This window comes from Strix aluco, chromosome 11 (assembly GCF_031877795.1).
Source record: "Strix aluco isolate bStrAlu1 chromosome 11, bStrAlu1.hap1, whole genome shotgun sequence".
Lineage (NCBI taxonomy): Eukaryota > Metazoa > Chordata > Aves > Strigiformes > Strigidae > Strix > Strix aluco.
Window position 1 is genome coordinate 8262569 of NC_133941.1, and position 12363 is coordinate 8274931.

The window sequence follows — 12363 nt, forward strand, 5'->3', positions numbered from 1 at the left end:
AGAAAGAAGAGAGACAGGGCTGCATCCCGCATTTCTTCAGGTCAGTAAAGGTGGGCAAATGTGGAGCAATGATGCCTGTAACTCCTGCATTCCCTAACTATACACGATCCACACTCCTCGGGTGACACATGCGTCACAAAGTATTTACATCCATCATCTGTACAAGATGCCAAGAAGCATTCAAGCACTTGGAAGCACTTCTACCACAGTAAAACTGTTCTCCCACTCCTGGACATACCTTAAAGCTAAATAGTCACAGATCCCTTTGGGATTAAATAGGCACAGATGTCCTTTTCGCATGACTTTCCTGTGGAAGTTACATCCTGATGGTTCTGGAGAGCTGTTTGCTACAAGCTGTGTCATTCTCTGTATTGCAACATACCAGGGAGAGGGGAGAAGCAGCTTTGAAATCTTCAACATAATCTAGCAAACACACACACCGACACTGTGACTGGGCACACATCACAAGTTTACACGTGAGACAAAAATAAACACAGACACACAAAAATAAATAACTGCCAGCAAAAACAGACTCCAAAAAGAGTGGCACCACCCTCACTGCAACTGGATACCACAATAACTGCAAGTACGGTGCTGTATTTTTTGTCTGCAGGGAGGGGAGACTCCCAATTGCTGTTTCAGAACTCATTGCAGCCCCCCCACCCCTCCCCAGCAGCAATCCCTTTGCAATGCAAAGTACTATCACATTACAATCTGGCACTACTCAGTGACACAAACACAAAGCAGGAAAAAAAGCTACAGCCAGTCTCTCCCATGGCAGCATCGTGCTCCGAGTGCCCGATGGCAGCGCAGGCTGGGAGCTGAGCTCTGCCTCCCAGATCCCAAGCGCAAGGATGGTGACAGCAGCAAAGGGGGCTCCGAGGGGCTGCGATAGAGGGGACAGCTGGCTGCCAAAACACCTTTTAGATAAATTGGCTGATAAAACATGTTTAACATAGAAAACGTATCCCCCAAACCCTGACTTCAAGGGATTCGCACAGCGCTGGCTGTTTGAAAGCAATACTGGGCACCATCTCGGACTCAGATTATAGACCTGCCGAGGACCTTCACAGCGGGGCTGCGTGAGCTGGGGCTCTGGCTCGATGCTCTTCCCCTCACCCCGTCCCAGTGCCTCACCTGGGGTGTGCGCACTGAGCCATCGCACAGGCGAGCCAACACGTGCCCGTCAGGTAGCACGATGCTTTTTTTTTTTATTTTATTTAAACAAAACCTGGGGTGATTACTGGGGGTTTTTTACCTGGTAGACATCCCGAAGGCCGCACCACGCTCGCAGGGCTTGCCGGCATGCCCTCAGCCGGGCAGCGTACCACCTCCTCAGCGCTGCCACCGTCACCGTCCAGACGAAGCGGCTGCCGCTGAACAGCAGATCTTCCACCCCGCACATGAACACCGAAGCCATGAGCTGCTCCGCCGGCAAAACAAAACCCTCGTCCCGGCTGGCTCCCGCTGGCTCTCGCTCCCTGGTTCAAACGCCTGGCATGACGGCAGCCCGGCTTTATACGGCGGGCGGAGGGCAGGGGTGTTGAACAGAGCCAGGGTCAAGCCTTAAAACAAACTCCTCTTTCACGGCGCTTCCTGGGCAGATTCCCAGGCATGCCCCGGCCGGCGGCGCCTGAAGCCGAGCCAGCGGCTGCAGTAGCTCAGCCCTACCAGCAGCTCACACAGCAGCCTTGTCCTTCTTAGCAGCTTATATAAATCTCTGTTAAGCTCCAGTAGCTACCACTGTTTTCTAATTAAATTTTAACCCTTTTGCCATACTCCCCAACAACCACCCCCTTTAGATACTGCAGGAAACAGCTCGCCAGTGTTAATCACCACCACACTTCAGTAAACTGGGCAGAGGCTTCACGCAGCTCCCGCCTAACCCACGGCAGCCTCCCGCCTAACCCACGGCAGCCTCCCGCCTAACCCACGGCAGCCTCCCGCCTAACCCACGGCAGCCTCCCGCCTAACCCACGGCAGCCTCCCGCCTAACCCACGGCAGCCTCCCGCCTAACCCACGGCACCCTCCCGCCTAACCCACGGCACCCTCCCGCCTAACCCACGGCACCCTCCCGCCTAACCCACGGCACCCTCCCGCCTAACCCACGGCACCCTCCCGCCTAACCCACGGCACCCTCCCGCCTAACCCACGGCACCCTCCCGCCTAACCCACGGCACCCTCCCGCCTAACCCACGGCACCCTCCCGCCTAACCCACGGCACCTCATCTGTCACACAGGGAACTGTCGGGTACAACTTTAAGTCTGTCATTGTTTTCTCCTGGCCGATCCCTTGCTCAAATTATACACTAGAAATCCTATTTTAAAAAAGCACCTCTGGGAGCCAGCAACTGGAGGAAAGGAGAAAAAAGGATCAGAATACTCCTGCAGAAATAGATGCACTAACTTCTCTTACAGCTCGGATCGCAGCAGATGCCCACAGCACAGAGCCATGTCTCTGCTTCACACCTCCCCCTTAGTTGTTGCATTGGACCAATTAAATGCCTAACACCTGCTAAAGGATGATTTTGCTCTACTCTTAGACTAGCTCCATTAATGCAGCACTTGCTACATGAGAAAAACAAAACTGCTTATGCTAACTGAACTCTTCACAAACAGCCCACAGCAAATAAACACTGAAATAATAGCCCACAAGAGACTCCAGCCTTGCCCCGATAGTCGGTTTAAAATTAAGTAGCACCCTGCCCTTCTGGGGCTTAAATTGTTAATGCTGCCAAGCCGCACCTTTCATTTGTGAGCTCTCTCCTATGAAAAGCTAAAGGGAGGGTGAAGTCAAAGGACAATTAATCTTTTTAAGACCCTCTCAGAGGATTTGACATTTCTTAAGCTTTTTAGGACAAAAGCTGCAGGCAGCCCCACATGCCACCATCAGCACCTTGCTGAAGAAACTACTCAGAGCAGATTTTTGGCTAAAACCATCAGCAAGACCGACCTGTGAAAGTGTTCTCTCTTGTACAATGAAATGAATGAAAAGGGAGCAGGAACAGCTTGCCTAAATGCTGCATGGGAGAGCTAAGTCCCATGGCATTGCTGGTACTGCTTCCCCAAGGGACACTGCCTGCAAACAGCCTCTACACCAGCTGCAGCAGCCCTGTCCCAAACGCTTCTCATGGGAAGACATCCTGCACGCTCACAGGACAGTGCAAGTATTCACAAAACCTATTTCATTCCCTATTTAATCAACCTTATTCATATTGCAAGAGCCTACCCTCATGCACAGTGAGCTCCCATGTTGTAGTTGGGGTGATGTAATTCTGTAGACAGGTGACTGCCTGTTTTAGACAGGCTTTGTACCCACGTGTCTCCAAGCACCACACTTTTTTCTTTTTACACATAATGAAGAAAAAGCAGCTCTGCTCCTCTTAGTGCTGATATATATTGGCTACGCTGCTGGCAAGGAGTTTAAATCTCTCCAAGCCTTGCTTTCACACAGGGAAAAACAACAATTATTTTTCAAATATTGTTAGAAGCTGTTACAAAGCAAGCCAGTGCAGAGAGAGATACAGCTTGTTATAACAAGAGGCAAGACTTGGGCTCTACACTGAAATCCAGCATCCATATACCCACTCCAAGTGTTTTATTGCCCCTTTGAATGCTGTCTTAGAGCCTGGGGCCACAAGGAAGTCTTCCTCCTCCTCCATTGTTGCCCATCATCACTGTTCCGTGTTTAGAGGACTTGAACATCAACAGAAATGTACCAAATGGAAAAAGTTTCCATCTTCCACCAGGACAGCATGGTGACAGATATCTACAGAGAGTTATTCCAATAACCAGCAGCAGGCTCAGCAGCGGGTAATTGCCATTCCCTCAGACAACACTGCTTTGGAGAAGAACCAGCCAGGAAAATCTCCCATGGCATCTATGCACTATGGTCAAGTCATACCCAAATTTAAACACAGATAAAAAAAGAAAATCCAATTTTCAAGTTCCATTTCTAAAAGAAAAGGAGCTTTGTAGTTAAAGGAACAGTGCTGTCCTGCGCCAGGAAAATTCAGCCAACCCACTAAGTAAAGTTTAAATGCTTCTGCTCTGTGTCTTTTTGTTTTCCCACCTAACTAGATTGATAAATGAAGAATGTCAAGGATTTTCTCCTTTAACACAGGACAAAAGATTTGTGGTTTTTTTCTTAACTAGTCTATGATCCATGGTATCTTTAAATTTAAACTTACACGTTTTGCACAGTTACTCTTTACGCTTCACAAGTTGCTATGTACCTGAGCGATGGCCTCAGATGGTTCTGCCTCAGAAGGCAAAGCCATATGTACTCAGGCTCTCCCTCCTCAGTACTCCCATCTGCTTTATCCATCAATATTTCCATTACCTTCTGCAAGCTTTATACTCTTATAGTAAAGTTGCAGCTCCATGTGTAGACTAGAGCAAGGCAAGAACCTTTTCCCCACCCTTACTTAAGATACATGGACTTTGAGTCCAGTCTCATGAATAAAAGTTTCATACACATCTTGTCATCCCTCCTGCAGATGAAATAGGTGATAAAAGAAATAAGAAGCAAGTCCCATCGGGACTTTACCTTCCCAGTTCCCAAGTACATGACACAGTAATCACTGTGGTACACTATCCCTTGAACCTGGGGCACAGTGTTAAACACCCACAAAACAAAACAAAGCAAACAAAGTTTATGATGCAAAGAACAGCTAAATGCAATTTAGAATAATTTTGGTGTTTTGATATGCAGCTGATGAATTACCCATTCAAATCAATCTCAGTCTTATTGACTTCCACTTTTGGAACCTGATTGCAAGTGGGTTAATTTGAAATACCTAAATAACATCCAGACACCTTAGAGTCAGAATAGAGATGACAAAATGCTGCAAGGAAACGCCTGTAGAATACCCAGATGGTTTCCAAAGGCTGTAGTATCCAGATCTCTATTCTATAAGGAGAGCAGGGAAGATAGATATCTCAGGAAAGGTCTTTGTAGACCTATGTAGCACTTTCAAGGAAACACAAGTGACAGCTACTGCAAATCTATTTGATGTACAGTCATATGAACAACAAGGCATTCATTCCTTGTAAGGAATAAGCCTACACAACAGGAATCTAAGGAGAACATCACTTAAAAAGACAAGAGAAAACTTGATGTATGGCAGATCCATGCTTTCCCTTATATTATTGATTGTAGTTCCAGAATAATGAGTATTAGAAAAAGAACAAAGGTTTGCTACTAACATAATAGGAAAAGATGATCCCAAGTGGATTCTCAGGCTTCATTGCATGTTATCTTCTGTGCCAAAATGAATGGAACAAGGCTTAGCTGAATTGCTGCTTTTCTTTTCAAAGTAGCTCATATGAAGAATAGAGAATTCATCTACCTGTGAGACCACAGGACAAGACCATCAATCTTCCCTTACATCTACAAAGCACTATTGCCCCTAGATACAACTTTTGATTAGACATAGGAAAAAGGACAAAGTCCCTAGTGGCAGGTAATGAAATTAAAGTTTTGATCATTTTTGGTCTCTGAACCTTCAACAGTAAAAGGTAAGTTATTGTGCAGATGCACAAAATGCCTAATTATACAGGCTAGCAGATGTCTGTCCTAACCAGACCTTTAAAACACACTTTAATCCATAACTTGTCCTCATATATTGACTACATGATTGCAACTAATATTCATAATATGTAAAGCAAGCAGTAAAGTCCAGCAAATACCACAAAACCAGTGACAGCCCTCACAAGGTTACGAGAAACAGTTCTGTATCATGGCACACATCACCATTTTTCAAAATTGCTGTTACCTCAACTCCAATGATTCAAACCCTCAAGCCCTGATACCCTGTGATGGTCTCAGGGCAATGATAAGCATTGTTGAGGTCCATGCTAGGACCCAAAGTGCTGTGGTACCACACTGACCACTGAATTCCCACCAGAAGCCAGCTGCAGTGCCACCTCATCCTGCTACACCCAGATGTGTTTCCCCACACAAATCTGTGTATAGATTTTCAAAATTTTTACTACTTCACTCCAGTGACAAGCCAACAGCACATAATTACACTGCTTTTAAAAATACATTTTTAAAAATGCCCAAAGGTGCCGATTTATAGGAGTTTAAGAGAATGACAACAGGATTACTCGGGAATCAGGACTTTCTCAGACAATGCTGAAGCTGCACATCCCCCTTACACTTTTTTTTTTTTTAAAGATTCCTGTCATGGAACAAGCCTGTCAAGCTGTGAGCATTAATGCAATTAACCCCAAATAAAGATGAAGCGACTTTCCAAAAATCGTTTTTGCTACACTCTGGCCCTTAATTACCAACTCGATAAAGTGAAATACAGTCATTGGGCGACCTCTCTTTGATGTTGTAACCTCTCAGTATGTAAGATGCTTAAAAAGCGGCACCGGTGCATAGGATAAGTCTGTAATCCAACCTGCCCTGATCAAGAGCTTTTGAAGCAAGATTCAACTTCCGGTAAAAGGTGTCTCCAAACCAATTTGGTTCTTTGAGATTACTGGGGGGAAAAACGTCAAACCACCACAAGATATTCCTAACTAACCTACTTCAATCCTTTAATATTAGCACAAATCTGGAGGACCTCTCAGAAATAAGTCTACACTTCCACAAAGATTTATCTACTGCCATTCACATTATTAAACTTTAATTTAGAAAGAAAATTAAATCTGCATGAAAGGGCCATGCCACTCTCCTTTAAGGCTAATAACAGCATTCATTATAGGTATTTGGACCCCTCATCAGGTGATACACCAGGGATCTCAATTCCCACTGAACTGCACCCAAGTCAAGTGACTGATGTAGCTGAAAAGCCACAACTACACCCAAAACGATCCACAGCTGCAGAGGGAGGCTTTGGTACCTACTGCTCTCCTCTCTGGATGAGGCACAGCCTCTAATAAGCTTATTTAACAGCAGCCTTACATACTTCCAAATGAGGTGCTGACTTTTTTCCCTCCTCTTAGGGAGCTTGGGCTATACATATTGCTCTGTGCTAATGATACAAACATAACACCATGACAAATAAACACATTTTTAAAGATGAACAGCCACTGTGCCAGAAACAAGAATTTCCTGCAGTCTGTATCCCATAGTAAACTAATTAGCACTTCACATCAGAAATGAAATGCCACTGCCTTTTAACTTTATAAATGATTAAACAGCTTGCAGCCTGATTCCTTGAACAGCAAACTTTCATACCTGCTATACCTAGAACTACAAAATCAGGTCAGGTTCAAAACAAGTAGTATATGCTCCAGTTTCACAAGTCAGGGTTTATTGTCTTTCACTACATACTATCACCATCAGAACATGTCACCCAGTGTTTATAACACAAATCTAGCTTCACCATCCAGTACCTTATGGCCAGCACATCAGGGGTATAATTTGGCACAGCTCCACTGATTTCAGTGAAGCCTCATATGTCCATACACCTATAATCAGGTGAGAATGTAGTTCTAGAAGTCTACATGCAATTTGGCAGCAGTGAGAATGACTTCTAATGCATGTCACTATTTAACATATATACAAGTTGTATTTGAATTTTTATACATACATATTTCTAAGTCAGTAGAAGTCTACAATCTCATAAAGTCAGTTTGCACAGAAAAGATACATAGTAAGGGGGAACACCACCCCAGCCTTCTGGGGAAAGAAGGATGAAGAAACATGAGAAAAAAAATTTGATCTCCAGCTGAAAAAAGATTTGTTTCTATCATACACATGGGGTCTGCGAATGCTTTCAGACAAACTGCATCTTTATGTCCTTTCTCAGCAGCACAGGTGATGGCAAGCACGGGACCAGCAGGAAGGTTGACATCTACCCAGTGACCAGCACCACTGTCTGTGGGTCTCCAGGCATGGAAACCTGCCCCAGGGGCATGGTACAGTGGGTCAGGATGTCTGCAGGGTTAATGCAACAGTCCAGGATGGAGCAGGCAGCCTGCAGAGCCATCCTCCCTCTTCTCTGCTTCGTGGGAAGGGCTTCCTTCTCAGGGAAAGCTTCATCAGGAGGGGAGAGCCACCGCCGGTGACATGGGAGTGTCACGGAGTGCAGGATGATTTCCCAAGTCACATCTGGAGGAAACCAGAGAGCAAACGAGCACAGGGTGGAAACCTGGGGGCATCCTCAGAGCAGCAGAGCAAGTGACACCACCACTGCCTTCCTCAGTGAGGGCTTCACCCAGAGCCACGCTGTGACTGAGACGGCTGGAGGAAATGACTCAGGGTGCGCCAGGCTGCTCCCGGGCCAGGCCCTGGCAAGGGAGGCACCCCCCCAACCTCCACATTTGCAGGGAGGACCCGTGGGAAGTGACGGGACAGATAAGAGGCCACAGCTGCCTTCAGAAATTGTGGCAGGAGGAGTGATTTCTCACCAAACTGCCGGTTTTGCCTTCCTAGTATCCAGCCCTGGAGCAGGCTGCTCTCACTTGCATGTGGACCACAGCCATGCCTTCTCTCCCATCAACCAGTCCATGGAGGTGTTCCCCAAGCCTAAAGAGACAAGAAGCCTCTGCAGAAGAGGGGTTGAAACCCTGCAGAGCAAAAAGACATCTGTCACATGCCACAAAAATAAATGACAGAAAGGGACAAAGCCACATTTTCCCTCTATGCCTGCAGTCTTAGCAGTCACATACCTCTACTTCCCCCAAACTGGCAGGAGACTAAAAGTGCACAAAATGCTTTCAGCATCCTAGTTTTGGAGGCAAAATTATAATAGCTTCAGTGCACTGACACACCATTCTGACAAAACTTCCACCTCACATGCCCAAATACTCAGGTGGGTCAGCACAGTCCCCTCCACTTCACACCTAGACCTGCTGCAGCTTCCCAGCAGCTTGGAGCAACACCACACACCTCTGTGGTTTGCATTTAGTAATGATGTTGCTCTTCCTGTCCATCGCCTTACTGGAGCCATGAAATGCTTCGGGGTCTTATCAGAGGAGTGGCAGGTTCAAAGTCTGGAGGGCCAAGGGGCTGGAGTTCCAGGCAGGGTGACACATCCAGCCCCACCGGTTTGTCCTGCGCTTCCCACAGCCCGGGCAGCAGGAGGGTTTCTTCCCCGGCTCTGCTGACTGGTCACTCAGACAGGCACTGTGCTCCCCGACAGGTACCAAACCTGCTTGGCTTCCCTCGGGCACTGGCCCATGATGGGTGCCAGCATCACCTACTGTCCTGGCCAAAAATGGGGCAGCATCTCCTGTGTTTTTTGTGTCGGCAAGGAGTATTACAGGGAGTCTGAAGAAATCAGGTAATTACTTTTGGATGAAGTATTTCACGGTAGATATAAATACGTGAGGAGCGTGAAAATCCAGGGCTGCCCCAGCTTTATGATTATTTTATAGCCTCATTAATCTATGGCAAATGGGGTAGAATTACTACATAACCTAAATGCTGGGCAGAGATCTACAATGCTGTAAGAGGATGCATAAATGAGATAGTAAAGTTTCAGCATTTTGCATGATATATATGGCCACGAAGACAAAAATAACAACCTAAACCTATCAGTCTCTTGACAAGAATCTTTTAAAGAGTGAGAATAAATGATGTCTAACTACTATAATTATATTCTCAGTGCATTCATTCTCTCAGGATGAGTGACCCAGGATGCTGTAGCCTCCAGAAAAATCATGACTCGGAGCAATGCTTTGCCCTTGATAAGACTTTACAGGTCATGCCTAGCCCAGGAAAGGCGTACACCCAAAAACGGACTTGTCCTTCCCTACGTACATGCTCAGATGACAAAGTTTAGACCACTGCATCCTGTCAAACTTGAGACCATCTTCGATGTCTTTGTGCATCTTCTCCCTACCCCAGTTTCAGACCATAAACCCAGCAGAACAGGACTCATTTGTGTCCATTCAGCAGGTGGCACACTGAAGTACTGATACTGATTTAAGCTTTTCATCAAAACCCATATTTAAAGTAACCGAGCCCCATCCCCCTTGTTGCTGGTTGGTAGCGGTCAGCAGGGATGAGGGCAGCAGCATGGCACGGGCAGCAGATGCTCTCCTGGGGCCACAGTACTTGCCTGACCTCCTCTGGACCACCAGCATCCAGCCCCACCACTCTGAAATGCTCAAGAGAATGGTCCTATTACCATTTTTATTTGGGGCTTGATCCAGCATAACCCAAGGTCAACAGGTCTTGTTCCACCTGCCATGGATGAGTTCAGTTCAGATCTGAGGCACAGCAGTGCATTTTCCCAGACAATTTTTGCAGAGAGAGAATCACAAACCACTGGAAAAAGACAGCACCAGTAAATAGAAGAGGCAAAAATAAATTGATGCTTTAAATCTATATAATAAGTTGTCAGCGCTCTTGGTGCTATAGAGCGATGTTTTCTGAGAATGGAGGTCTGCTGCAACTGCGCTTCTGGAGCTAGGAAGCAAATAACATAATTTCACAACGTATCATCTGTTGCTACAGCAATTAGTGCCTCATTTTACTAACAAAGTACATGTACAGTGCACATTTGCCAGCTCTGGACAAATAAATGGGGAATAGCCATCTAGAATTCGAAAGGAGGCAAATCACTGTATTTTGTTAGAGCAGATGAACTCTGGTACAAGTGTTTCTTGAAGGTGAGCCTTGGTGCTGAGGGTTTGACCATGAAAAAGGAAACAAGTCAAGCAGCTCATTGGCATTTCCCCACAGAGGGACCACATTGCTTACACAGGGCACTAAGTGTTGCTAACGAGCAAGACTGAAGCAAGCTTTCCAAAGCACACGAGCTGCTGGTCATTCAGAAAGTAGGTGTGCATCCAACAGCACGGAGCCACGAGGCACAAGAAACAACGGAACCAAAGAAGGAAAAAGAGCAGCCATTGAAAGGATGCTTTTATCCTTAGACGGCCTCCAAAATAAACAAGCAGCACGCCATGGGCTTGATCCAAAGCCCATTGAAATCGATGGAAAGTCTCCAAGTGCCCTCAATAGGCTCACAGTGAGGCCGGGCATGCCATGGGAGCTCCACACGCTGTCCCCCCAACAGTGACTTCACCACCACATCCCACAGCTCCTCCTGCCGTTGCTCAGTTCTCTCCTAGGACTCAGCAGGCATTTGGCAATCACTAGCTACTCAAGCCATCCAAAATTATTTACTTACAAAATAAATATATTTTGAAGTAGATTATTTTTTTCTACTCAAGCCCCAAAATACGGGAACATGGACGCATCATGAATCAATCACCCACATAGCTGGGGCCCACAAGGTCTGCCTCTGCACAGAAAGCCTGAACCATAACTCTGCTCTGTACTTCATGAGGTGCCTTCTGGAGCCACCACACAAGTCAGTCCTTCCTCAGTTGCTACCCTTGTATTTGCCCTGAAGCTTTCAGGATTTAGAGAAGAAGTCTGCACTGATACTACAGAAATTCAAAGTTCCTCTTGCCAAGAAAGACGGACCAAGTTAAAACAACATTTATTTTGCACATTCAAGCTGAGCAAAGGCCCTCCGAGAACAAGAGCAAGGAGTCCTGGTTTCCCTCCCTTTTTAAAAAAAGCACCCAGAGAAAGGCCTAAGCCAGCAGTGACTGTTATCAGGTGCCCCCGGGACAGGAGTGGTGACATTGGGAAAGGTCAGAAAACAAACAATGAGTAAGGAAGTGGGGAGGGAAAGGCAGAGGGGACAGGGGATGGTGGGATGGCGGTGGTGGCTGTGGCCCCAGCTGCTGAGTCAGCCCATTCAGGTCAGAAGGGCCTCATCCCTTCAGAAAGCAGGGTGCAGGTGCTGGACATGGACCCTTGTCTCTGCTAGGCAAGGTTTCCCCACATCTCACCCCTTTCTTACGGTCCCCCACCATATACTCGCACAGCACAGCCCCAGGGCTCTTGCCTGTCCCAGCTCCCCACTTGCTAGCACATCTGCCACCACAGCTGGTGGCCACAGCCAGACCCAACAGGTAAATCTGTGCAACCCCTTATCCCGGATTATGCAGAGGGTGAGGACATGGGTGCAGGGGGGTGGGTTACCCCAGCCCACTAAACCAGAGTCACACATTTTGTAGCTTACTGGGGAGAGTAAGAGGGGAGAGGCAACAGCAGAAAGGGAGAGTGGACTACAAAGGGCTGTTGACAGCACAACTGTTAAAACTCATCTTCAGCAAAAAAAGCTTTTAAATATAGTTTGGATCCAATGTTTTGGTCTGTTTTTTAACCCCTTTAAACCTTTCCCTAGTCACCTTGGCAGAGAGGGAAGCAGAACAGACACGCTGGGAGCAGGGCTTTACCCCGACCAGGCTCCCCACAGTTTCCTCATCTCTCTTCTGGCCGTTCTGCAACAATATAAACTCCCCAGTGGGGGTCAATCTGAAACCAGTTGTATGCTTTAAAAAGTTATTCCTGCTATAATGGGCACAAATGAGAATTC

At 46.7% G+C, this 12363-nt stretch overlaps 1 protein-coding gene across 3 annotated transcripts in view; it reads right to left on the reverse strand.

The window, feature by feature from the left end:
- The window catches only part of FRMD4B (FERM domain containing 4B), an 85925-nt gene extending 84312 nt beyond the window's left edge, over positions 1 to 1613 (reverse strand). For 2 of the 3 annotated variants that reach the window (XM_074836003.1, XM_074836001.1), the window contains exon 1: positions 1259 to 1612. In XM_074836003.1, coding sequence (XP_074692104.1) covers positions 1259 to 1420 — 162 coding nt within the window. In that variant the 5' untranslated portion in view covers positions 1421 to 1612. Of the gene's footprint in view, positions 1 to 1258 lie in introns of all 3 variants that reach the window. The other variant, XM_074836002.1, reaches the window with a different exon arrangement.
- Between the last annotated feature and the right edge of the window lie 10750 nt (positions 1614 to 12363).